We start from the raw sequence: 24167 nt of genomic DNA on the forward strand, positions 1-24167 counted from the left end.
CCCCTCCTCACATCATTGAGAATCACTGGACCAGAAGACTGCAAAGACAGGGCTGCAACAGGAGTTTTAGGCCCTTGAGGAAAGGGCGAGGCCTGTGGCTGCAGATCTAGCTTTGCACCGGCAGGGGTCGCCCTGCCACTAGACTGGAGTGCACAGTGCCCAGGCTGGGTGGGGAGGATAGGAACCCGCTGGGCCTGGCGCCAGAGCCAGGGGGGCCAACGACCCAGTGGTCTCCTTGTTTTCAGAAGCCACACTTTCATTCTAACCAGCCCTGTTCACCGGAATAATGATTACGTATATTTTTATATGCACACACGCCACCTCAGTTCCTCGCGCACCAGACCTGTGAGATGGATACGATTTTTATTGCCATTTTACAGGTGAGGAAACTGAGGCACAGAGAGATGAAATAATATGCCCAAGGTCATCAACTAGAAAGAGGCAGAGCCCAAATCCAAACCCTGGCAGTGCGACTGCACACCTGTAGCCACAGTGTCATGAGCCTGGGTCATGCACGCCTCAGGTGCTCTTGTCGCATCTGCCAAATGGGTGAATGACCCAGCCGAGGGCTTGGCCGTGTGCAGAGAGCATTTGGGGACTGTCACGTGAGGGGGGCCCTCACAGACATGGGGCATACAGGTGGAGGAGGGCAGCTTAGTTACTGTTCACCACAGTCCCAAGGGGTGTCACCCCATTTTACAGATGAAGAAACTGAGCAACTGGCCCATCATACAGCTGGTGATGGCAAAGCCAGGGTTGAAACAGCGGTGGTTTCTCCTCAGAGCTTTATGTACTATAGGCTGTAGGGACTTACCGAAAATCTGAGAGGGAGTGAATGAATCAATTGATGAAAGATTTTATTGAACTAGTTGAATGGAAGTGTGAATAGGGAATGTGTCTCTAGGTTGGCAGCCACGCTCACACAGGATTGCGCCCCATGCCTGAAGTGCCTAGTACCAGCAGGTGCTCAAGAACTGTGTGGGAAGCAAGGAAGGGAAGAAGGGAGAAAGAGGCAGATTTGCAATCCTGCCCTCTCCTCTCTGGCTCCCTGGGGCCAGTGGCCTGGCTTTGCTCCCCTCAGGGAGGCACCCCAGAGGGCTCCCACCCAGTCTAGCAGCCTCCAGACCCCCATGGGAGCTTGTCCCTGGGTCTAGGCTCCACAGGGCCTCACCTCTGAGCTTAGGACTGGCCTGGCCGGCTGCTCACAGTGAGCCCCAGGTCAGGAACAGGGTGGCCCAGCTGTGCTGACTGTAAACAACGCTCCACGCCCGCAGCCCCCTCAGTCGCCAGAGGCTCCTGCCCTGGATACTGGTCCTGCAGACGCAAAGTGCCATGCCCCGCAGGACCCTCTCCTATTTGCGGTCAGAGCCAGGTGGGTGCAACCTTGGTTTTCCTTCTTCAGAAACAACTACAATCTTAACAAGAGCTTAGTATTTATTGAGTTTATACTAAAACACCATCTCTTTGGTTCCTCATAGCAGCCCTGGGAGGGCGGTACCTGATTTTTGTTTATGGGTGAGAAAACGAAGGCTTCCACGGGCTTCTCTCCCTGACCTTCACACCCAGGCCCCAGACAGGATCTTCTAAGAGGGCAGGGAAACTTTATTTTGCTCTTACTGGCTGTTCCTGGAGAGAAGACCCAGGTACTGGGGCAGCTCCTTTGCCCTTGCAGCCCAAGACACAGTCTTGACAGAGCCAGGGACAGTACGGGTGAAGCTGGGGATGTCATAATCCAAATCTAAATGCAGTGATGTAGCTGAGCCCTCCTGGGCAATTTCTATGCATGGCATACATGTGCTACTATCAGCTACCGTGTGTCAAGCCCTTTACGTGCATTACACAACAACCCTAGCAGGTAGATCCTAATAGCACCACTTACTGATGGGGCAACTGAAGCACAGAGAAGTTGAGTTATTTGCTCAAGATAACACAGCTCAGAGCCAAGATTTGAACCCAGGTAGTCTGTGACTGACCCTCCACTCTTTACTGTGGCTTGTTAGCTCTTTAAAAAGTCCTACAAACACTTAACTTAGTTCCTTTCCCATGCCAGGATGGTGGAATATAAGGCATCTGCAGCCACTGCAGAACTGAGGAGCAGATGGGGAGAGGGTGGGCCTGGGAGGTACCATGGAGGAGCTGGGAGTTGCCTCTATAGGCCAGGGAAGGGTGGCCATGGGGATGGTGAAGTTGGTCTGGTAGAGAAGCCCTGGCCTGAGGCTCTGGAGGCCCAGGTCTCCATCCCATCTCTGCCACTGGCTTCAGTGTGACCCTGGGCAAAGCTCTACCCCTCTCTGGGCCCAGGTCTCTCCCCCATACCACGAGGAGTTTGGAGTGACTCCCTGAGGGCAAGGGGCTGGCCAGGCAAGGAGGTGGGGCCTCAGGCTGTGGGCTCCTTTCATCTGCATTTTGCGTCTCCTTTGAAGAGAAGGTTTGGGCCTAGGGTTCTCTGGACTTGTGACTGAGCTGGTAGCTCTGGAGGACTTTCTGGAGGAGGAGGAGGCCTGTGGCCTGGGAGTGAGGGAAACTCTTAGGTCCTCCACACTCCACAGGGTCTCTGACACCCCGCGACCTAGACCTTCTCACAGGTCTCTAGCCTCATAGGCTGCATCTTTCAACTTCCCTTGCCTGCCTGCTGCCCAGGTGCCTTCCAAAAGCTATGAGATGAAGGGGTTCCCCTTCCCTGTACAGGGTGCCTGCGGCAGGCAGGAGAGCAGCCCGCGCCCTCTAGTGGTCCAGCGGCCGATCTGGGCTGACCCAAGAGAGGGCCTTCTAGAGCCACAGAAGAGGATTCAAATCCCTATCAAGATATTTCCAAGCTGGGTGACCTTGGGTCAGCTGCTTGGCCTCTCTGAGCCTCCTTGTCCTTGGTACCTACCCCGCGGGATTGTCGTGGAGATGAGCCTTGTGCTTGGCACACACTAAGCACTCAGTGAATGGAGCTGCTATAATTATTCCTCACAGGCTGGGGGCGGGGTGCAAGCCTGTACCCAGGCCTATATTTAGCCCAGAAAGGGTGGGGGTGCCCCCCCCAAACTAGGAGACAGCACTTGGCGTCTGGCAGGGTGGAGCAGATGAAAGAGGGTCTGTGCCCCACCTCCGTGTCCTCCTCTTCCGCGGGGTCACCTTGGTGGGAGGGCTCCCTCTGACTCTGACAGCCCAGCCCCCGACGGCAGCTCTGTGCCCTGCGTAGCCCTCAAACCGCTGTCTGGGAGGAAGCCGCGGGGGCCTGGGGGTGCGGAGTATTCGGCCCCACTGGCCACCAGGGGAATTGTCCCCTTTCCAGCCAGGCTGCTCATAACCCAGCTTCACCCCACCCCGGCCTTATGCCCAGGGAGGGGCCTCGCTGAGGCCGGGATGCCAAGGTGAGCCTGACCTCAGGTGGGGGTCTGGGGAGGGGGAGAGCTGGTCTGGCTCCGCCCCCCAGCCCCAAGCTGATGAGTTTCGGGCTGCAAATAGCCAGTGGAACGAGTGAGTCACCGGGGCTGGAAATACCGCGCCCTCTCCCTTCCCCTCCTCCCGCCTGCGGCTAGAGCTGCACTGAGGTGCGCCGGGATCTCCAATTTCAGTAGCAGTAGCTCCTGGTGGGGTATGGGGCGTGGGGGTCCCTCCAGAGAGCACCCAGGCTCCCTGAACCAGCCAGCACTCCAGCCAGCTTCCAGCCTGGCTCTGCCCCTGCGGCTGTGTGATCCTGGGGCAGTCACTCAGCCTCTCTGGTACAAGATAGGCTTTGAGAGGGCAGGTGTCTCAGTACAACCGGCCCACGTTTGGCGTCTCCATGCCTGGGGCAGTGTCGGGCATGCAGAGACTGGCAGTTGGTAGGGTAGGTGCTGCAAGCTTTTTCAGGGAAATAATTCTGGGATTCCTGCCCAGGTGGGGGTCTAGGAGTGGAGGGTGGGGGCCAAAGGAGGCCTCTGGCTCTTCTGACCTTGACATTTCTGGGAGGTCTTGAGCTTTACTTTAGCTCCCACCCCTGCTCCCAGATTTCAAGGAAGGAAGGCAGGTCTGTGTGTCCTGGGGTTTCCCACCTGCACTGCCTCCAGCCCTATCCCAAGTTTGAGAGCCCCAGGCAGGTGATCTCCAGAAGGCTGTGATTCCGCTGTTTATTGCGTGCGCGGAACAACGCCAGGCCCCTCCCCCGCGCCTCCCCGTCAGGAGTCTCCTAAAGGCCCCAGAGTGGCAGCGTGAGAAGCCACCCTACAGAACCCTGACCCAGGAGGTTGAGAGGGCAGAGGCCGGCCTTGCCACCTCCGCTAGGGCCCCAGCCAACTGTGAACCACCCCTACCCCTCTCCCTACTTCCACATATGGGAGACTGAGCCAGGGGTCCTGGGGGCACATGGGCCCCTCAGAATGCAGGCTGACTGGAGGTCCCTGTGCTCAGGCATTCTCCAGCAGGAGTGAGGTGGGGGTGGGGCAAGGGCATAGATGAAGAGGGGTAGAAGAGGGGGACCCACTCCCAGTGCGCAGAGGGGTGGGTGGCCGTTTCACAGCAGCTTCCAACATCCCAGGTTCAAATCCAACCTTCAGAGAGTAAGCAGGGCATTCAACTGCTCTGACACTCAGTTTCTCCATTGGTAAACAATAGAGATTGTAAAGCTGAGTTTAGAATGTTCTGAATTTGGCCTCAACCACTGGTAATGCTTAGTATTTGAAGGATAACTGTAGATGGGCACGCGTGTGTGTGCGTGTGCATGTGTGTGTCTGTGCGTGGTGTGTACCTACACCAAGTCTACAGATTCATAGAGTAAAGAGGGGGAAGGACCAGGGAGGTGACTGACCACTGAGCAGATTGGCAAGAAGCTGGTGTCCAACCTTGAGGTCCGTGCTCTCTCTTCTGCCTCTGTTGGGTGACCTGTCTGCAGGGGAGGTAACCCCAGGAGGCCAAGCTTCTGGGCGGGGGCGAGAAGAACCAGCCCCAGCCTTGGGCCTTGCCTTGCCTAGGGGCACCAGAGGGTAACAGACCGCTGGAGCCTCACACAGTTAGTCACGAACCAGCTGTATTGGAAAAACCCCGTCTATATGCAGATGTAACGTAGCCCTGCCCTAGCACAGCTGGCTGGCTGGGGGCACCAGGTGGGCAGGCGGCCTGGCAGCTAGTTTGGGGCTTAGAGGGTGCAGAGGGGAGGTGTACCACCATGGCTGTGCCCCTGGACAGTTCAACTCACATCATAGGCACTGCTGCTTGTGATCTCTCTCTGCTTCTCCTGCTCCCCTTGGCCAAGGTGGTCGCAGGTCCCTGGTCCCCTGCCCTGCCGAGACTCCATAGATCAAAGGAGTTGTCTGTCTGTTTGTCCTACAGATTATTTGCCCAGAGATCTTGCCTGTCTCAATCCCCCTTCCCCAAAGTGGGTTCGCTGGGGTCTCCCTTCCTTCATCCCAGTGCCTTTATTCTGGATTAAGTGCAAGAGGCCACATCTGGAATCTGGGATCCAGAGGTGAGGCAAGGGAGTCCCTGGCCTGTGCTGGGCAGAGCAGGAGGCTTGTTACGGGGGATGGCCCACCTGGGGTCTGGGAGATGTGAGGGCCTGGGACTCGGGCTGAGATGGAGGCTGTCATGAGGGGGTTAGGATGGCTTCTCTGGCAGGCCAGTGGGGGAGGACGATAGTCAGGGGAGGGCATGGGGAGGAGGAGGCCCTCAGATTTTTATCTCTGTCCGGAAGGTCTGCTGGACGTGCTCTGTGTGTGGGTGGCGCCGCGCCCGGATGGTGAGGCTGCCGTCCTCCCTCAGGGCTGAGGTCACTGATGTGGGGTCCACGTCCTCCGGCAGCTGGCACTTGTGAGCGAAGGTGTTCATGACTGTGCCGTCAGCTGCCAGCTGGGGAAGGGTGATGGGTCAGGGCAGGCCGCCCCCACCCCTGTCCTGCTTGGGTCAAGCCACAGCCCCTTCCCCCGAGTCTAACCCAGCCAGGCCCCCACATGCCAAGAGGTTCTGCTCTCAGGGGCAGAAGGGCTGGTCAGGGTGGTGGCGGCTGCGCGCTGCACAGGACAGGCACAGAGGAGGACCGCCCGTGGTTCCGAGGGGCTTGGCTGGGGGAGCTCGGGGAGGGAGGAGGCTTGGTGGCAGAATCTGGGGCTTCTGAGCCACAGAAGAAGATGGCACAGAGTAGAGCTCTGCCCTCTTAGAGACCCAGACACACTGGCTATTCACCACCAGGGCTGCGGCCCCTCCCCCATGGCTCGGCCAGCACATAGTGTCCAGAGGAGCCTGGGGCAGCTGAGTCACTGGCAGGGTGGCAGGGCTGGCACTTGCTGCCCACTGGCCCGGGTGCCCTGGCAGGGGCTCCCAGGCTTCCAGCCTCCTGTGCTCAGGAGAGGAAGCTGGGCTATGGGGGATCCGGAAGAAGCCTCGCGCAGACCCTCTCTGACGGGCAGCTACAGCTGTGGCCCGCTGGGGGCAGCGTCCCTGTTCAGGCTGGACCATACCCTCCTCTGGGTGTAGACCACCAGGGAGCTGGCACTCAGAGACCTTAGTGACCCAGTGACCCTGAGACCGTGGGTGGAGGGAGTGTGGGGTTTGGAGAGTGTGTGACCCTGAACTTCAGGGCCTCTGCTCAGCCTTGAGTCCAATTCAGGGGTCCTAGGATGGGGGCTGTGTCTCTGAATCTGGGAGGGAAGAGGACTTGAAGGGTACTATGTGGGGGAACACCCCCAGCTGTCCAGGTGAGCCCCCCACCTACTCATATGCCTACCAGAAGGCCCTCACTCAGCCACTATCTCCCTCTTCCCACTTCGCTTCCTCAGGTGCCCCCTGCCTGCACCCCTCCACCCATCCCTCATTTCCTTGCGGCTCCCTTTGCTGACCCTGCCTCCTAAAGAAACGCTCTGGGAGCTTTGGAGCAGAGAGCTGCAGTAACAGGGGTCCTACAGCCCACAAGCCACAGGTGCAAGGCGTCCAGTTCGCCCTGGGATCTTCAGGGGCACTGGCCGTGGTCTGGGACTCAGGCAGGGGTATAGGAGTGGGGCCACCAAGCAGAGGGTGCAGGTGTGGAGCCTGGGGTCTGAGCCAGGTGGGTCAGGCTCACCTTCTCAGCCCGCACCTCGATGTGGTTGTTGGAGGTGGTGACAATGATGTCTTCAGGTGAGAAGTCACTCACATCCACTGCAAACTCGTAGGTGTTTCCGAGGGTCTTGATGTTGCCTGGCCCCCCAGGACGGGCTGTGGGGAGGGTGGCCATGAGCTGAGCACAGGGCAGGCTTGCGTCCAGATCCAGGTTCCTGGCTCCTTCTTTTGGGAAGAGGGGCAGCTCCCGGGCCTCCCCCGACCCCCGCAGTAGCTCCTAACCCCCTGCCCACCCCTCCTTGCCTCTTGGGGCTCACCTTTTCCATGGTAGGAATGGGGCCTCACCCAACACAGAACGGGGGTGTGTGTGTGTATGTGATGCAGCAACCCACCCCAGGCCTGGAGGCCAGGGGATCCCCCCACCCCTCCACCCCATCCAGCCCTCCAGGGCTCCAGTGAGACCTGGCCACAGGCCGTGTGTGGCCATTGGTGTGACAGCTGGCCCCCTGGGGACACAACTGCTTCTTGGAGGCCTGCTTGTTCTGTGGCCGCATCTGTCCTGGTAGCTACATGTGGCTGAGCTGTGTGGCACCTGTTTCTGGAGCTCAGCAGCCACAGCCACGTCTGGAGGTGCCCTGTGACAGGTGTCCCCTACCGGCGTGTCTCTCTGACCCCCAGGGTCCCAAGAACTTGCCTGGGAAGTTCAGGGGCTCGGAGTGGGGCCGCATGAAGCTGCCAAAATCCTCAGAAAACATGCTCAAGGCCTTGTCCATGGGTGGGTCCTGGGCTGGGAGGGCTCTGGAGGCCGAGGAGGCTGAGGAGGCTGAGGAGGAGGAGGAGGAGGAGGAGGAGGAATGGAAGCTTCTCTCCGCTCTGAAGGTGGAGGAGGTCCTGTGGCTCATCCACGGGCAGGCGGCCGGGCCCTGGCCAGGCAGGCAGGGTGGGCAGGAGAGGATGTGGGGCGGCAGGCTCTGGGGGAGCATGCTGGGCCCCGACTGCCGGCGCTTTATAAGGCCCGACTGTCCCTGGGCTCAGGGCCAGCCCCTTGTCTACCAGCTAAATTTAGGCCTCTCCATGGCCCAGAGGGGGCTGGAAATCTTCTCCAGTGAGACGGCGCTGCTGACAGTCCGGCACATGCAGGCCCGAGAGGCTGAGCTCACAGGCTGGCATTCCAGGCCGATAACTCCAGCCCAGGGCCTCCGAAGCAGCGGGATGGGGGCAATTCTGCCCTCTTGCCACTCAGACCCCCGTGCCCACCCCCAGGATCTTGTGTGTGTGGTATTTCTGTGCCTCTGTCTGTCTCCCCCATCAGCCTGGGGCTCTCGAAGGGCTGTGCTTCCCCCATTAGACTGCAAGCTCGTTGAGGACAGGGTTTCCTGTATTTTCTGCCCCTCTCCCCCGAAGATTCAGCCCTTGGTAAGAGAGATCTGGGTGTTGGGTGATCAGCGCAGAGGGTGCCAAGCTCCTGGTTCTGGGGAAGGTGGGACATGCAAGTTCAGGAAGTCAGGCGTGGCTGGAGGCCCTCCACCAGTTGGACCCCTGTGAGAGGTGAGGACTTCTTCCCTCCGGGAAGGTAATGTTCACCGCTATCTCTTAGAAAGGACTGAGACAGCCCCAGGCGGGGTGGGGGTGTGTGTGTAGAATGTGCAACTGTCCCCCTGCCAGCTCCCACAGGGACCCAGATTCCATGTTTACCCTCCCCCCACTCTCAGAACATTTAGGGGCTGGAGACGAGAAAGCCGGCAGGGATGGGAGTTGGGCCCGGCCTCAGGGGAGGAGGGCGGATCATTTGATAACTGTCCTTAAAGATCTAGAAGATTATGTTCCCAGGAACTGTCTGCCTGACCTCCAGCTCAGAGGAGATGCAAGCCTCCTGATGTGAGCTCTGTGGCATGGCCCCATTTGATCCCCACACAGCTTGGGAAGGAGGTGTTAGTCCCATTTTATAGACAGGGCAATGGAGTCCACAGGGCGGGGCTTGCACACAAGGAAGGACCCAGGTGTGTCTGACACAAAGTGCTTCGGGAGGCCAGGAGGAAGAACATACAAGGATGGAGATAGGCTAGCCCAGAAGACCCTGAGAAGCCCCCCTCTGCCCTCCCACGGCTCAGCAGAGCCAGGGCTGATGTCAGGAGCATTCCGAGAGGCGGGTGGGCCCTCCACTGCCGCCCAGTCGCAGTGCGGGGCTTCTGTTCTCTGTGAATCCTGCCCTTCCTCCCTAGAGCAGCTCAGTTTTCCTCTCCCCAGTGGAAGTCTCTCTGACTGCTGCAGCCACACCGAGGGTCCGGCCTGGAACCCCCCTGCAGGGTGGTGTGACTTGGTCTTCCTGTGTCTGTGACTTCTCTGCTGTGGCCTTGCTCCCCTATCAGACCGGCAGCTCCACTGAGGCAGGGGTTTACCTCTCTCACCATTAGACTCCTGAGGTGTGCACGGTTTTTCTTGTCTTCTGGCCGCCACAGAACATCAGCCTTGGGCAGGGGGCTCCACCTACAGGGGTAATTACTGGTGCTGGTGTTGCATGGCAGTAGGGGCAGTGTAGGGCACGGGGCACAGCTGGGGGCCGGGGCGATGGGTGGAGCGAGTGGGGTCTATCATTTCAGTGGAGATTGCAGCCTGGCTCATGTCACCGGCTCTGGCCTTGTCCGAGGGGTTCCAATAGGCTGCCAGGAAGTTACCAGCATGAAACGAGATGGAAAGAGGGTGGGGGTGGGGGTGGGGGGCCCAGAAGCCTGTGGCCCGCCAGGGAAACAGGAGCCAGTGGCTAAATGCAGACACGCTGTCATGGTGCTGAGGGCCTGAGTCACTGCTCCTGGATGTCAGATCCCGTTACCAACCCCTGCCCACCCTTCCTCCTCCTCTCCTCCCCATCCCCGAGGCGTCACCCACACACTTACTGGATCCACTGGCTTCATTGGCCAGGAAGGTCCTCAAAAGGTCATCGAGGCCATCCCCCTGTCTCTGTGCATGCTTCTCCCTTCAGATCACAGGGATAGAAGGAGCTTCAGAAATGATCAATGCCTTGAATCCCAAACCTGCCGGGACATCCCATCACCCAGGGAAACTTTAACAAAGACAGCATCTTCCCCCTGCACCCCAAGATTGTGATTTGCGGTCTTGGGGAGGGACCAGAGATCTGTTCTCATTGGCTCCCCACACAGCCAGCCCACAGGCCAGTGTTCAGAGACCACTCATCACTCAGCAGGTATTTTTTTTATTGAGCACCTACTATGTGCTAGGCACTGTTCTAGGCTCTGGGGGACTCTGGTGGTTGAGCTGCTCTGGTATCAAGCCTGCTCCTACCCTCCACTGCTGCCAGCGCTTGATGGGGGTGATGGGGAAGTTGGGGCCTGGCATGTGGGGGAAATGGCTTTGGGAGGGACTGGCTCTGGATACCGCATCCCTTTGTTGCCCTCTTTCCAGTTTCCTGGTGCTCCCAGGACCAGGGGGTGAGGGTGTGGACATAGGGTGCTGGCTGGCTGGCCAATGCCAGCTGTAGGATTGTAGCCGGCAGTTGCCTGAAGCCAGAGACCAGGGTTTGGGATGTCAACAGGGCGGCCAGTCATCCCGCTGCTGTACACGGTCAGCAGGTTGTGGGTGGCCAAGGCAACACCGACTCCAGGTCTGTATGGAGCAGCAACCTCCACACCCTCCCACTGGTCACTCCCCCACCTCCCACAGCACAAAACATGTGCTCCTGTTGGGGACTGACTTGGCTGGGTGTCTAAGGACAGAGGGAGCTCAAGGTCCCAGGATTTTAACAAGTCATTGAAAGGCCATCATGATTTCCAGAAGGGAGCTTTGTCTAGGGGGAGGGGGAGGGCAGTTGTCCCAGATCTCTTGCCCAAATCTTCCAAAAGTGGCATCAGACTCAAATCCTCTGCTTTGTGCCCAAACTTTTTGCCCTGACTCATTAAACCCTAGATGCTGGAGGAGCTCCGGGCAGTGGAAAAGCCAGACAATCTAGTCGGGGTTCAGCCTCTGCTGTGTGACTTTAAATGAGTGACTGGACCTTTCTGGTCCTCCATTTATCATCTGTCAAATGGTAATGCTGCCCCTGACTCACAAGGATGCTGGGAGGATGAACTGAGTTGCAGACATAAAGGGCCTGGCATGTTGCTGGTACATAACCTGTGCTTGTCCACTTGCTGTGCACCCCCCGCAACGCCATCACTCCTACCTTCTGTCAGATGAAGCCTGTGGCATTTCTGCAGAAGTGCTGAGATTTGAGAGGCAGTTTTCTGAGCCTGGAAGGGTTGGACATAAGGCTCAAGTCCAAGTTACTTCCAGGCATTGGAGGCCCCCGGCTGCCGTAATTCACTGCCCCTGCTTCAGCTTGTCAGCCAGGGCAGGACAGTGCAAGGTTGTAAAGGCTTTGGAAATCTCAGATCTGCCCCTTGACCTCTGTGACCTTGGATAAGAAGCCTCACCTCTCTGAGACTCCACTTCTTTAAAACAGGATAATACTGCCCACCTCACTGGGTTTCTGTGGGCAGTTGCTGATTTGGGGGAGGGCTGAGCACCACGCCTGGCACATAGCAAGTCTGCAGGGATGGTAGTGCCCCTTGCCTTTGCCCGACTCCTTCCTCCTGCTCTGCTGGCTCTTTCCCCTCTCCCATCTCTGCTTTTCCAGCCCTGCTCCAGGCCTGAGCATCCAGGGCCCTGGCCTGAGGGTCAGGCTAAGGGTCCCCAACGAGGACCCTTGCTGTCCAGCTGTGTGCGGGAGCCCCCTTCCCCAGGCCCTGTGTTCCCTAGCCTGCGCACAGAGCCCGCCGTGTGGCTGCGCGGGGGCTCCGTGTGGCTCTGGTGGATTAGGGAGCCCCTGCTCAGGGTCCCTCTTGGCTGCTCTGGCCTGCAAGGCTCAGCTGGCCTGGGCAGTTTCGGTTGGTTTCTCAAGGACATTCCTAATGGCCACAGTAAACCCCAGCAGGGTGGGGGTGGGGGGAGAGAGGCCAGGATGTTGATTGGTGGAGCACACACCTGTCCAGGTGTACCTGAGCTGCAGCCAAAGGAGCCTCTGTTAGAGGAGGGCTGGCTGGGGCCACTGCGGGGCAGACAGACAGAGGTGAGGAGCCACTGGGTGCGGAGCTGGGCCTGGACTTGGACGGAATCTGCTCGGGCAGGCGGCTGGGGGGCGGGAGCCAGCACTTGACTCTGGGCCTGGGGTTTTCTTGCTTCTGTGCCTGAGCAGAGGGGAGGGGGTTCAGGAATGGACATGGGGACTTAGAGCAGTGTGTGTGGACTCTGCAGTGAGAGAGACTGTGCTGGACAAGGAGGCTGCTCTGAGCACAAGAAGCAGCCAAGCATCCAGGGAGGGTGGGAGCGGCATCCCCAGGGTGGGGGAGGGGAGCAGGGCACACTGAGGGTTAGGGGGTCCTGCCTTGACCAATCTGCTGCAGGACACAGCACAGCCAGGACCCCTGACCCACACACATGTACCCTGGGTGACATCCTTTCAGTGACGAAGGCACACCAGGCCCGTGGCCCCTCCCAACAACTTCGTACACACATGCGCAGGAAGACACCCCTTCCTTCTTATTAGGGAGGTGGCAGGGCTGGAAGGGCCAAGTGCGGGGTGCGGTCACTGCAGCAGCTCACCAAGGGGCCGTCTGGCTCTCCATGCCATCAGGGCCCCTATGGAGGAGCTGGTAGGGCTGCGCGAGGGCTCCCCAGGAAACCCCGTGACTCTTCAGGAGCTGTGGGGCCCGTGTCCCCGCATCCGCCGAGGCATCCGCGGTGAGAACTGCGCCCCCTTCCTCTCCCTGGGCAAGACCCCTGGGGACTTCCCCTACCCAGTCCCCACCTCGCCTGCCCACCTTGAAGCCCAAGAGCTGCCCTCCTGCTGTTATTTGTCCGGAATCTCCCGCAGGGCAGGGAGGAAGGGGTCTCTCTGCCTGTCCATCCGTCTGAGGGTCGGAGGTGCTAGGTGCCCTCTGCGTTTGGGGAATGCAGCCCCAAGACCGGATCACTTTGTCGGGGGCCTTGCTCGGGGCCCAGCGGGGGCTCCCTGGCCTACACCAGGCCCAGGGGCGGCACAGGAGTCTTGTTAGATGCTCCTCTTCCCTAAGCTTATGGACCCTGCAGAGATGCTGGAGAAGCTGTTGTTCCCAGCACTGCCTCCCAGCCCCTGGCCCCTTGGTCATTCTCCCGTAAGACCCCCAGCGAGGGGCAGGGGTGGGAGGGAAGAGGGCAGAGGCCCCTGGCAAGGCCCATAGGCCTGGCACCCACTCTGCTTCCACCTCCACTTGCCACCAGTCCTGCTGTGACCCCAGACCCACCCCGCCCCTGCCCTGGCTGCTCTGAGCCTGAGCAGGCCTCTAGGGCAGAGGCTGTCCACGCCCGCATGCAGCCCTGGGCTGTGACCCTGGGCCCCTGCCCCAGGTGGCCTGGAGTGGCTGAAGCAGAAGCTGTTCCGCGTGGGTGAGGACTGGTACTTCCTGGCGGCCCTTGGGGTGCTCATGGCCCTGATCAGCTACACCATGAGCTTCGCTGTCGGGCGTGTGGTCCGAGGTAACTGGCACACACACCTGCTCTGGACACAGGGCTTCCGAGCACGCTCTCTGGATGCCAGCTGGGCCGCCAGGTGCAGCGGCGGCGGGGGAGGGCTCTGGGTGGGGAGGGGGCCTGGGTCTGGTCCTGGCTTTGCTTTTGACTTGCTGTGTGACCCTGGGGCAGGAGGGGTCTAACACACCTTTTCTGGGAGACTGGCTCAGATGCCCTCATGAGTACCTGCTAAGCACCAGACATTCTCATGATGGCCCTGTGAGGGAGGTGCCGCCACCAGCCCCTTTGGCAGATGGGGAAACAGGCTTGGGGAGGTTGAGTCCCTTGCCTGAGGTCACTCAGCTAGGGAGCAGCTCCTCTTGTGGAACCGCTGCTCACCGGGTGGACGGACCTGGGCCTCCCCTCCATGAGCCTCCACGTCCTGGTCAAGAGGTGGGCACCTGAGGGCTGCAGAGACTGCGATGGCTCCCTGCCTCCTGGCCACCCCCAGCGCACAAGTGGCTGTACCGGGAGATTGGGGACAGCCACCTGCTCCGGTACCTCTCCTGGACGGTGTATCCCATGGCGCTCGCCTCCTTCTCCTCCGGCTTCTCTCAGAGCATCACGCCTTTCTCTGGAGGTGAGCCCAGCCACCAGGCCATTTGCTGTGCGCCTCCCACTGCAGTGCCCACTGGTTGAAGCCTTCTCATTTCCCTCGGGGCTTCTGATGGGGGGAGGCACAAAGCCGTCACCCTACTGCCCAGCCAGAGAGCAAAGCTCAGAGGAGTCATGTCACTTGATGGAAGTCACACAGCGAGAAGGCTAGCAGGTCACTGTTGGTTCTGCTCCTTTTCTGAGGGCTCCCTGGGCGGTGACTGGGAATACTGGTGGCAGGTTTTCCAAGGAGAGGCTAGTGGAAGGGCTCACAGCTCCCGCAGGCTGCTCAGCCCTGCCTCCAGCTCCAAGCCAGTGGAGCCCAGGGGGCCTGGAGGGGTGGCCTGAGATCCTAGCCAGAGCTGGAAGGCCCAGCTGCAAGAACACGGACAGCTCAGGTCCGCTCTCTGACTCTCGGCCTCTGCATCTGCTAAATGAATTTACCGATCCTAACTCACAGGGTTTAGGAGGGCCTGGGCAGATCCAGACATGGAACACTGGGCAGGCTAAGGTGTTAAGAGTTTGATCTACAGATTGTCCCACCCCTTGTCCCCTGGCCATCTCCTGCCAAGGTTCTGGAATCCCGGAGCTGAAGACCATCTTGTCAGGCGTGGTGTTGGAGGACTACTTGGATATCAAGAACTTTGGGGCCAAAGTGGTGGGCCTCACCTGCACCCTGGCCACGGGCAGTACCATTTTCCTGGGCAAAGTGGTACGGTCACCCCAAAGCATGAGAGCACCCCATCCCACCGCCCTCCTGCTCCCTCTGCCTTTTTCCCATCACCTCACTGAAGCTGGGTCGGTGGGGCCTCAAGCCAATGCCTGCCTTTGGGGGCTCCGTTGTGGGGAGGAGGCAAGCCAGGCCCCCAGAGTGTGGCACAGGAGCTCTGGATACCAAGAAGGAGGGTGTGGGTGGGGGCCATGCTGTGTCTGGAGGAGGCTCCCTGTGCCCCCCAGCCCTGGGCCCCAACGACGAGAAGGGTTCCAGCTTCCCCCAGGGTGTGAGCCGCGTGCCCTGTGCCCACTCCTCCCCACACAGGGCCCCTTCGTGCACCTGTCTGTGATGATCGCTGCCTACCTGGGCCGCGTGCGCACCAAGGCAATTGGGGAGTCCGAGGTAAGGGGTTCAGGGAGGGCCCCCTTTGGGTGATCGAGGAAGGGGGCGGTGGGAGCTGCCTCTCAGCCTGAACTCTGCATCCCCCCAGAACAAGAGCAAGCAAAATGAGATGCTGGTGGCTGCGGCGGCGGTGGGCGTGGCCACCGTCTTTGCCGCCCCCTTTAGCGGTGAGACCCTCCCTCACGCCCCTCCCTGCACCCCGGGGCTGCCACGCACCCCCTCTGTCCTCTGACAGGGCCAGCCTGGCTCGCTCCTCCGCCCGGTGACCACCGGAGTGGGGATGGGGGCTGACTGGCCTTGGTTCTTACTGTGTCCATGAGGCCACGGCCCCCAGGCGTGTGCGCCTCAAGACCCTTGAGGGTAATGTTAGACAGACTTGGGCTTGAAATCCAGCTCCTCCATGTGACCCTGGACCAGTGGGTGCAGCTCTCTGAGCCTCATCTCCTTGTCTGTAAAATGGGGATCACAATCGTCCCCCTTGAATGACCGTTGTGAGGACTGAGCTGGCTGAGCAGGGCATGGACAGGCGTGTGCCCTGGGCCGCGGGCCTCCTGCCCTGCCCTCCCTCCCTCTCCCCAGGATCCAAGAGAAGGGGTGGCCCCGTCTGCAGGTGGTCAGAGAGCAGGCCCGGAGGGCCAGGGCGCGGGGCCCAGGGCGCTGCGGCGGGTGGAGTCTAAGCCCAGCGTCACCGCCAGGCGTCCTGTTCAGCATCGAGGTCATGTCCTCCCACTTCTCTGTCTGGGACTACTGGCGGGGCTTCTTCGCTGCCACCTGTGGGGCCTTCATGTTCCGCCTCCTGGCTGTCTTCAACAGCGAGCAGGGTGAGCCCCCCGGGTGGCCTGGCCCCCCTGCCGGCCTCCGCTCCTTCCTCCTGCCTTTTCTCCCCTGCCCCTTTCTTTCCTTTCCTTTCCCCACCTCCTTGAAGGAGGATGGAAGGGGGCTGACCCGCCCTGGGCATGAAGGAAGGGCCCTGAGGTTAGAAGGGGACAAAGCCGGGCAGGGAGGCAGGGCCGGTTTCTAGGGCCTTGAACGCCGGGACAGGGTATTCTGGGGCAGGACCCGGCACCACCACTGCCTGTTAACTCTGGCTCTTGGTTTGCCTGGGGTCCCCGACCCCCACTGCCTTTCTTCCGCAGAGACCATCACCTCCCTCTACAAGACCACTTTTCGGGTCGACGTCCCCTTCGACCTGCCAGAGATCTTCTTTTTTGTGGTGCTGGGGTGAGTGGGTGCCTTGGGCCCCTTGAGAGCCCAACTGGGGGCCGCCCCCAGGCCTGAACTGCTGCCCTTGTTTCTGGGGAAGGGCTCTGGGCTCACTTCCCCTCCCCGCAGGGCCATCTGTGGCATCCTGAGCTGCGCTTACCTCTTCTGCCAGCGAACGTTCCTCAGCTTTGTCAAGACCAATCCGGTCATCTCCAAACTGCTGGCCACCAGGTAGGCTCTGGGCGCTCCTGTCTCCCCAAAACTGTCAGCTTCCTGACAGCTCTCTGCCCCACCTCCTGGCTGCACTGCCACCCTCCCGCTGGTCCCCCCAAGCCTCCCTAGCCCACACCCTCCTTAGGTGTGTTAAGCCCCCATCCCCTCATACACCCCTCTCCAGTCCCCCACAGTCACTGCTCCCCCACTTCCTGGGCTACCAGCCCCTCCATTTAATCCCCACCTCCTGAGTCCTATCTCCCTCACTAGCCGCGGCCCCCCCTCAGACCCCCTGCCCAAGGCGCCTCCCCAAGAGCCCCGCTCCTCCCCAAACCTTGTCTGCCTCCTGGCTTTGGCACTTCTGAGTCAGCCTTCCTCTGCCTGGGGCTGGCCACGCACTGGGCCCCACCCCGGCCAGGGGGCTCTGTCCTTGCCCCCATTCTGCCTCTGCCGGATTCTCCCGTCAGCCCTGCCCCCTTACTACCCAAGTGTGTTGGGGGAACCACAGGCTTCTTCCCCCCCATGGGGTCTGGCGCAGCTCAGCTCCCAGCCCTCTTCCTCTGGTTTCTGCCTCAGTGTCAGTCCCCAGGGGGTGGAGCCTGCCCCCGCCCTGTCCCCTCCATGAGGGGGAGGGGGCCGCACGGGAGCTCACCCCACCCTCACCCCCACAGCAAGCCTCTGTATTCCGCGCTGGCCGCCTTGGTTCTCGCCTCCATCACCTACCCGCCCGGTGTGGGCCGCTTCATGGCCTCTCGGGTAAGGGGCGCTGGGCTGGGGTGGCAGGAGGGGAAAGCCCAAGCTTTACCTGCTTTCTGCCCATCATCTCGCCTAATGCTCGCGACACCTGTAAGGGGAAGCCCGTGAGCCATCTTACAGATGAGGACACTGTAGCCCCTGGAGGGTCAGGGCCTCTCCCAAGGCCCCCCGCCCTGCCGGGAAGCGGCACAGGAGGGCTTGAAGCCGGGTCGGGAGGTGAGGGGTGGCGACAGACTGACTCCCGCGCGGAGTGCTGACCTACCCCTGCCCAGCTGTCCATGAAGGAGCATCTGGACTCACTGTTTGACAATAACTCGTGGGCGCTGATGACTCGGAACTCATCCCCACCCTGGCCCATGGAGCCCGACCCCCAGAACCTGTGGTTGGAATGGTGCCACCCACAGCTCACTGCCTTTGGGACCCTTGCCTTCTTCCTGGTTATGAAGGTGGGTGCCCGGGACACCCCAGGGTGTGCAGAGAGCTGCAGCCAGCCTTGGTGGGATGGGGCTGTGCCTCCCCACCACATGCAGCGCAGCGCCTGGCCTTCCGCCCGACTCACTGAGCTGACTTCTGCCCACTGTGTGGTGCTGGGCAGGCCGCTTCAGCTCCCTAAGGCTCAGTTTGCTTGTCTTTGAAGTGGGGTCGTTTCGTTATTGTGCCTTCCTCAAAGGAGAGGTTGAGAGGGAAGGAAGGGAAGGCCGTGGCATGGTGCCAGGCACACAGTAGGCACTTTGCCAGGGTGTGGTTCCTTCCCTGTCAGTCTTCCCTAATGCCAGACCCTGGCGATGGGTGTGTGCCTGGACGTCCTCTTTCTCTCTGGTGACTCCCCTGCCCACTGTCCAGTCCCTCCCTTGCCCACTCCTGTCCAGCTGTCTCTAACCTCTGCCCCTCTGGGGTCCCACCACCCACAGTTCTGGATGCTGATTCTGGCCACCACAATCCCCATGCCGGCTGGGTACTTCATGCCCATATTCATCTTTGGTGAGTCTGGGGTCCCGAGGGTCTGAGGGGTTTGGGTTACTGGTGTGGGGCCATGGCTCCTGGCCTGCCCCCTGCCCCCCAGGATGGTACTGAGGGTAGAGAGATGGGGGCTGTGGGGGCCAAGGCTGCCTGGCTGCTCCTCCTCACCCTAACTCTGTGGCCAGGAGCTGCCACGGGCCGCCTCATAGGGGAGGCCGTCTCTGTTGCCTTCCCTGAGGGCATTGTGGCCGGAGGCGTCACCAGCCCCATCATGCCTGGGGGCTACGCCCTAGCAGGTGAGGGGGCTGGGTCCTCCCCGGGTGGGCAGACATCGTGGGGCGGGGCTGGGCCTGGAGAATAAGCCAGTGGTTCTGTGGGGCATGGGGAGGTCACGGAGCGTTCCAAGAAGCCCCCACCCCGCCCCGAGCCCATCTTGTCCAAAGGCCCCCTCCTCTCCCTTATTCCTCTCCCCCTCACAAAGCCCAGGCATGGGGGCATTTCCAACAGGGGCCAGCATGTGGCATCCAGGCAGGTCCCATCCTAGTGCACGGCTATAGCCACAGCGGCAGGCCGTGCCCTTTGCATGAGGCTGCCTCCTGGCCTGAGCCACCCTGTCCCAGCTCTGCCCCCTGCAGGGGCGGCGGCCTTCTCCGGGGCTGTTACCCACACCATCTCCACGGCGCTGCTGGCCTTTGAGCTGACTGGCCAGATTGTACACGCACTGCCTGTGCTCATGGCCGTGCTGGCGGCCAATGCCATCGCTCAGAGCTGCCAGCCGTCCTTTTATGATGGCACCATCATTGTCAAGAAGCTGCCGTACCTTCCATGGATCCGGGGCCGGAGCATCAGGTGAGCGGTGCCCGCCTCAGGCTGGTTGACAGGGGTAATGGGGTCCAGGTGGGCTGGGGATGGAGGCTCCCCAGAATAGCCCACTGCAGCTCAGCTTGGACAAGGTGGTGCAGGAGGGGCTGACACAGAGCTACCCTTTTGTCCCCACCCCTGCCTGCTCTGCTCTCCTCGCTGGGACATTAGGAACTAGGGGCAGAACTAGAATGGAAATGGGCTTCGAGGTCCTCACTTGACCAGATGGGACCAGAGCAGCCCGTTTCCAGATAAGCAGGACCAAGAGGCTCTGAGAGTCCCGGATCTAAGCCCCAGCTCCAAACATGCCGATGACTGCCTTGCTCCAGACCTCAGTTTATCCATATGTAAAATGGGGATGGTTACTCCAGCAATTTTCAGACTTAAAGCTGTTTTTCTTTTTACCATAAAACTTTTCTTCAAATGAAATTCTCCAGGGAAGGCTTTTGAATAAAACGGACTGAAGTCTGGGGGGAGATAGGAGTCCAGGGGGCTGGAAATCCAGAGCCAGGCTGTACATAGGTGAGCCGGTCCCCAGGTTCCTCCCCACCTTGGGGTTCTAAGAGTTGCTCATTCCAGGAGTCTCTCAGTCCCTGCCCACCCTTGAGAACCAGCAAAGCTCCCCCTAAATACCCCCGCCTCGTCCTGGGGCCTAGATATCTTCCCCTCCAGGACCTAAGGGGAACACCCTGGTGCCTCCAGCTCTCACCAGGTGATTGTGGAGCACTTCATGGATTGTACCATCACCACGCTGGCCAAGGACACACCACTGGAGGAGGTGGTCAAGGTCGTGACCTCCACAGACATGGCTGAGTACCCCCTGGTGGAGAGCACAGGTGCCCAGCAGGAAGGGCGGGGGAGCATGAATGGGGTGGGGCATTTCCTCTTGGACCTTGGAGAGTCAGGTCCAGGAAAGGGTAAGCAGGGCATTGGACCTGTCAGACACCCAAATCTGAATCTAGGCTCTGCAACTGTGTGACCTTGGGCAAGTCAGTTCGCATCTCTGAGCCTGTTTCCTTATCAGTAAAATGGAGATAATAACCATCCTTCCTTGGGGTGGTTGACATGTTTAAATGACAGTCAACAGGAGGCTTGCCAGACACTCCTTGAATAGCTCTTGGAATTCTAGAAACTAGGCCTGGAGTGCATGGAGAATGAGGGTGGGATTATGGGCACACTGCCAGGGTCTCCCAGAGGCTCCTTCCCTCAGTCCTGCCTCCAAGCATCCCCCAGCTGGGTCAGCTCCCTAATCCCTGTTGCCGTGAGAAAAACATCTTTTTAAAGAAGAAAAAAAAGGAGGCCCCTGTTAAAAGACACATAGGGGAGGGACTCCTGAGGAAAGATCCCACTGGAGTGTCATTTCCCACTGGAGAAAGAAAGTACACTGTGAGCAGGAAAGATAAGGTCGAATAGCCATGTCCTCTCAGCGCCCCTGTCAACCTGTACGTCACCTTCGTGCAAATGAGCCGAGGTGCACACTTTGCAAGCATAGCAGCTGGATTTTGGTCCCTGCTTGCCCTTTGGGCAACGTGCACAGCAGTATGGGCCACCCCCGAACCCACCAGAAGAGGCATGATCATTTATGAGCAGTGGAACCACGGTAAACCTCTTCAGCCCTATGAACTGCAGTTTCCTCAACTGGCAACTAGGGACCAGTGCAGTATGGAGTTGTCAGAGGTTCTCACAAATGCCAGGCCCTACTCCCCACCCAAACTGGGACACCTTTGACATTATCCCATAGAACATGCCAAATATCCCATTTGAAAATATTTGCATATGGATGACCCCTCGGAGAGGGCCTCACCTGCTGGGACACATTGACCTCCGAGAAAAGTCCACTCCTGCCCTTAGAGCTGCAGGAAGCCCGGCTCCTAACCAGTGCAGGCACAGGCTGAGGGACCCTACTGCTCACCCCAGAAATAGTTTTAATTGCTTTTTTTTTGAATGGGGAGCATTTTAGATCTAGTTATAAAGTGTTTATTTTACTGGATAAAAAGCAAATATACCAGGCTGTCCCCTCAAAGTTGAATACCTGCAAACTCCAGTGCTGCCCCAGAATGAGGCTTGCCAAGCCCCCAGCACATAGTAGGACCTCAGAAATGGTAGTTCTTCCGGGTTCACATGTTCACTGGGCTGAGCCAGGTGTGACACTTCCTGTCAGAGATGAGGAAAAAAAACCCCAGCCCTGACGCACAGACGTCTTCAGGCAGGTGTCCCAAACCTGCTCCTGCCTAGAGGCCCTTCCACTTGGGGAATCTCAGGGCTGTTAGGTTACCTCCCCGCCCTCTGGCAGCCTTACCCAGCTGTCCTCAATCACCACACTCCAAGTCAGAAGCTGGGGCAAGACAACTGACTTCTCTGTGCTTCTGGGCCTCAGTTTCCTCTTCAGTAAAAAGGCTGATAACAGCTCCTGATTTATAGGCCGCTGGAGGTTCCTGAGCAACGAGAGCACCCAGCATGGCTCTTGGCATGTAGTAAGTGCCCAGTAAACATGAGTTCCTTCTTTATAATGCGGCTCTCCCTTCTCCCTCTGCACTTCAGAATCTCAGATATTCGTGGGCACTGTGCAAAGAGCACACCTGGTGCAGGCGCTCCAGGCTGAGCCACCTTCCTGGGCTCCAGGACACCAGGTAAATACTCGTGTGGGGTGTTGGGAGGGGGACAGGGTCAGCAGGGTTGTGAGGACGGGGTCAGCTGAACCTGTGTGGGAGAGGTGGTTTGAGAGGGGCAGCCTGGGGAAGGGGGAGGCTGGCCCAGACCCCCATAACCCTTCCCCCACCCCCAGCGGTGTCTCCGGGACATCTTGGCTGGGGGCTGCCCCATGGAGCCAGTGACCCTGCAGCTGTCCCCAGAGACATCCCTGCACCAGGTAACGGGAAGGATTTAGGCATGTGGTCAGACAAGGACAGTGGGGTGGAGGAGAAGGGCCCAGGAGAACGCAGGCTCCAGCTTCTCTGACATGCTTTGTGGCTTTCTGTTCCTCCCTCATCTGCAGAATGACAGAGAGCATTTCCTCATCCCCAGGGTTGTTAGGATGATGCAGAGACTAGGGAAGGGGGAGCGCTTGGGAGAGTTTGGAAGCCTCTGCATGGAGAGAGACAGTGGTTAAAAGTATGGCTTTGCACTGAGGCACATACAGGTTTCAGTTTCGGGTTTACCATATCCTCCCTATGTGATTTTGGGAAATTACTTAATCACTCTGAATGTTGATCCCCTGCCTCCTGAAAGCACAGCGCTTGGCACATAGGGTTGTAGAGAGGCAGAAGCAGGTGGGGGCCTGGCGGTGGTCCCTAAGCCGTGTCGCTGTATGAGACAGTGGCCCGTGCTGGTAACTGGTCCTTTCCTCTTGTTCCTTGTGTGGACTCTGGGGACCCCTGGTGGTCATATCAGACATTGCAGGCCGTGTTGGTCGCACACCACCCTCCTGCCGGGCCCCATTCCCCCAGGCTCAGAGACAGGGGCGTGGGCACCACTGGGACAGAGCCCTGGCCGGGGCCTCTGCCTCTGCTCAAAGTCCCCAGGATAGGTTGAAATTGAAGCCAGAGAGGCGGGGTGGGAGCCACCTGTCCCCCAGCATTTCCTAACAACCCATCCTCCAGGCACACAACGTCTTCGAGCTGCTGAAACTCCAGTCCCTCTTCGTGACATCTCAGGGCAGAGCTGTGGGCTCTGTGTCCTGGGTGGAGGTGAGGGTGGGGCGAAGTAGGGGAGCAGGCTCGAGCAGCCTAGGGGTTGGGTGGGGTGGGGTGGGGGCACCAATATCCTCCCATCCAAATTTGGAGGGTTCTCATTGGATTCTGATGAGCCCCACTTCCCGGCCCAGATGGCCAGTCTCTGGCCCAGCTGCTTCTGTTTGTGCGCCGGCCAGTGGCCAGCCCTGCCATTCTCTGGGCCAAGGATCCCATCTGTGCCATGGGGAGGCACCGACTCTAGCATTCACCCCAGACTCAACACTTAACAACAGTCAAACTGAAGCCCCGACTCTCAATCTCCTCTCATCCTCCCTCCAAAAAAAACCCTTTCTCTGTTCTAGCTGAAGAAAGTAATTTCCAACCTTACAAACCCACCAGCCCCAAAGTGAGCCAGCCTGGCAAGATGCAACAGGCCACCTCAGCTGCCGTGGTAAAGAAGGCTGGCAGAGACTTTGCCTCTCTCCCCCCATCACAATACACCCCTCCCCTCCAGCCCCACGCACTCCTCGGCAGAGCAGGCAGCTCTGACCCAGCACCGAAGAGGGCCCCATACTCACCGTGTCCCACCCCGGGTGCTACATGCCTTGGGGGAAGGACCCCACCCCGGACAGAGCTCAGTGTGCGACAGGAGATAACAGTGGTGCTCAGTGAAGGTTCACCGAATTCACAGAAGAAGGGATTGGCGTATGCTGTCACCAAGGGCAGGCACAGATGCCTCTGGGAGTTGTGTGGCTCCCAACCAGAGGCTCTTGAGAAAAATAAAGCTGTTTGCCAGAGCTGCAATCCATCTCACATCTCAGGTTCAAGGGCATTGACTTGGTACCTTAGCTCTGTACCTGTGGAGCCCTGAGTGAAGTCTTGAGTTATACGGTCACATGGGCATTGCAGGCCTGGATCTCTGGTCTCCCACTTTTCCTCATTCCCCCCTTCCTGGCAGGGAGACACAGGGGGTAATGTGTCCCCCACCAGGTCTTATAATGTATGCCCTCATGGATAAGCAGGGCCCTGTGGCCCAGGCACCTTCACCCCAACCTTAGCCTCCTCCTCGGCTGAGCCAGGGCTGATAAAGCTTGGTTCCCGGGTATGGCTCCTCGGGAAGCCCGAAGAGCCTTGGGCATCGTCCACGGGGACTCCTGGCTGGGTGGCTGCATGCCGACCTGCTGTGTGTGTGGTGAGGGGGACGATCTCTTCTCTAAGTCCATCTAGAGCCTCCCCCAGGCCCAAGAGCACAC

General features: G+C 59.6%; 2 protein-coding genes across 5 annotated transcripts; one reads left to right on the forward strand and one right to left on the reverse strand.

Annotated features, from left to right (window-relative positions):
* The first annotated feature begins 1289 nt into the window (after positions 1-1289).
* Positions 1290-23727, forward strand: LOC118926918 (chloride channel protein ClC-Ka). 4 transcript variants are annotated; one of them, XM_036914349.2, is made up of 20 exons: positions 1290-1372; positions 12626-12732; positions 13378-13506; positions 13991-14119; positions 14706-14845; positions 15173-15250; positions 15339-15417; positions 15946-16071; positions 16387-16471; positions 16583-16684; positions 17338-17422; positions 17695-17868; positions 18334-18403; positions 18568-18678; positions 19003-19231; positions 19946-20079; positions 21785-21873; positions 22029-22112; positions 22843-22929; positions 23277-23727. In XM_036914349.2, exons 2-20 carry the CDS (start codon positions 12633-12635, stop codon positions 23322-23324), a joined length of 2079 nt encoding a protein of 692 aa, XP_036770244.2. In that variant the 5' UTR covers positions 1290-1372; positions 12626-12632; the 3' UTR covers positions 23325-23727. The 4 variants fall into 4 exon arrangements, with proteins under 4 accessions (XP_036770244.2, XP_036770243.2, XP_036770245.2 ...); XM_036914348.2 differs by lacking the exon at positions 1290-1372 and adding an exon at positions 11991-12061; XM_036914350.2 differs by lacking the exon at positions 1290-1372 and adding an exon at positions 11991-12061 and having other exon boundaries at positions 19018-19231.
* On the reverse strand, positions 4084-8000 carry HSPB7 (heat shock protein family B (small) member 7). Its single transcript, XM_036914358.2, has 3 exons — positions 7694-8000; positions 7022-7155; positions 4084-5814 (listed from the first exon to the last, which is right to left on the reverse strand). The coding sequence occupies exons 1-3, from the start codon at positions 7980-7982 to the stop codon at positions 5635-5637; spliced, it is 603 nt and encodes a 200-aa protein (XP_036770253.1). The 5' UTR covers positions 7983-8000; the 3' UTR covers positions 4084-5634.
* Positions 23728-24167: the final 440 nt, after the last annotated feature.

Source organism: Manis pentadactyla, chromosome 4 (genome assembly GCF_030020395.1).
Source record: "Manis pentadactyla isolate mManPen7 chromosome 4, mManPen7.hap1, whole genome shotgun sequence".
NCBI classification, from domain to species: domain Eukaryota; kingdom Metazoa; phylum Chordata; class Mammalia; order Pholidota; family Manidae; genus Manis; species Manis pentadactyla.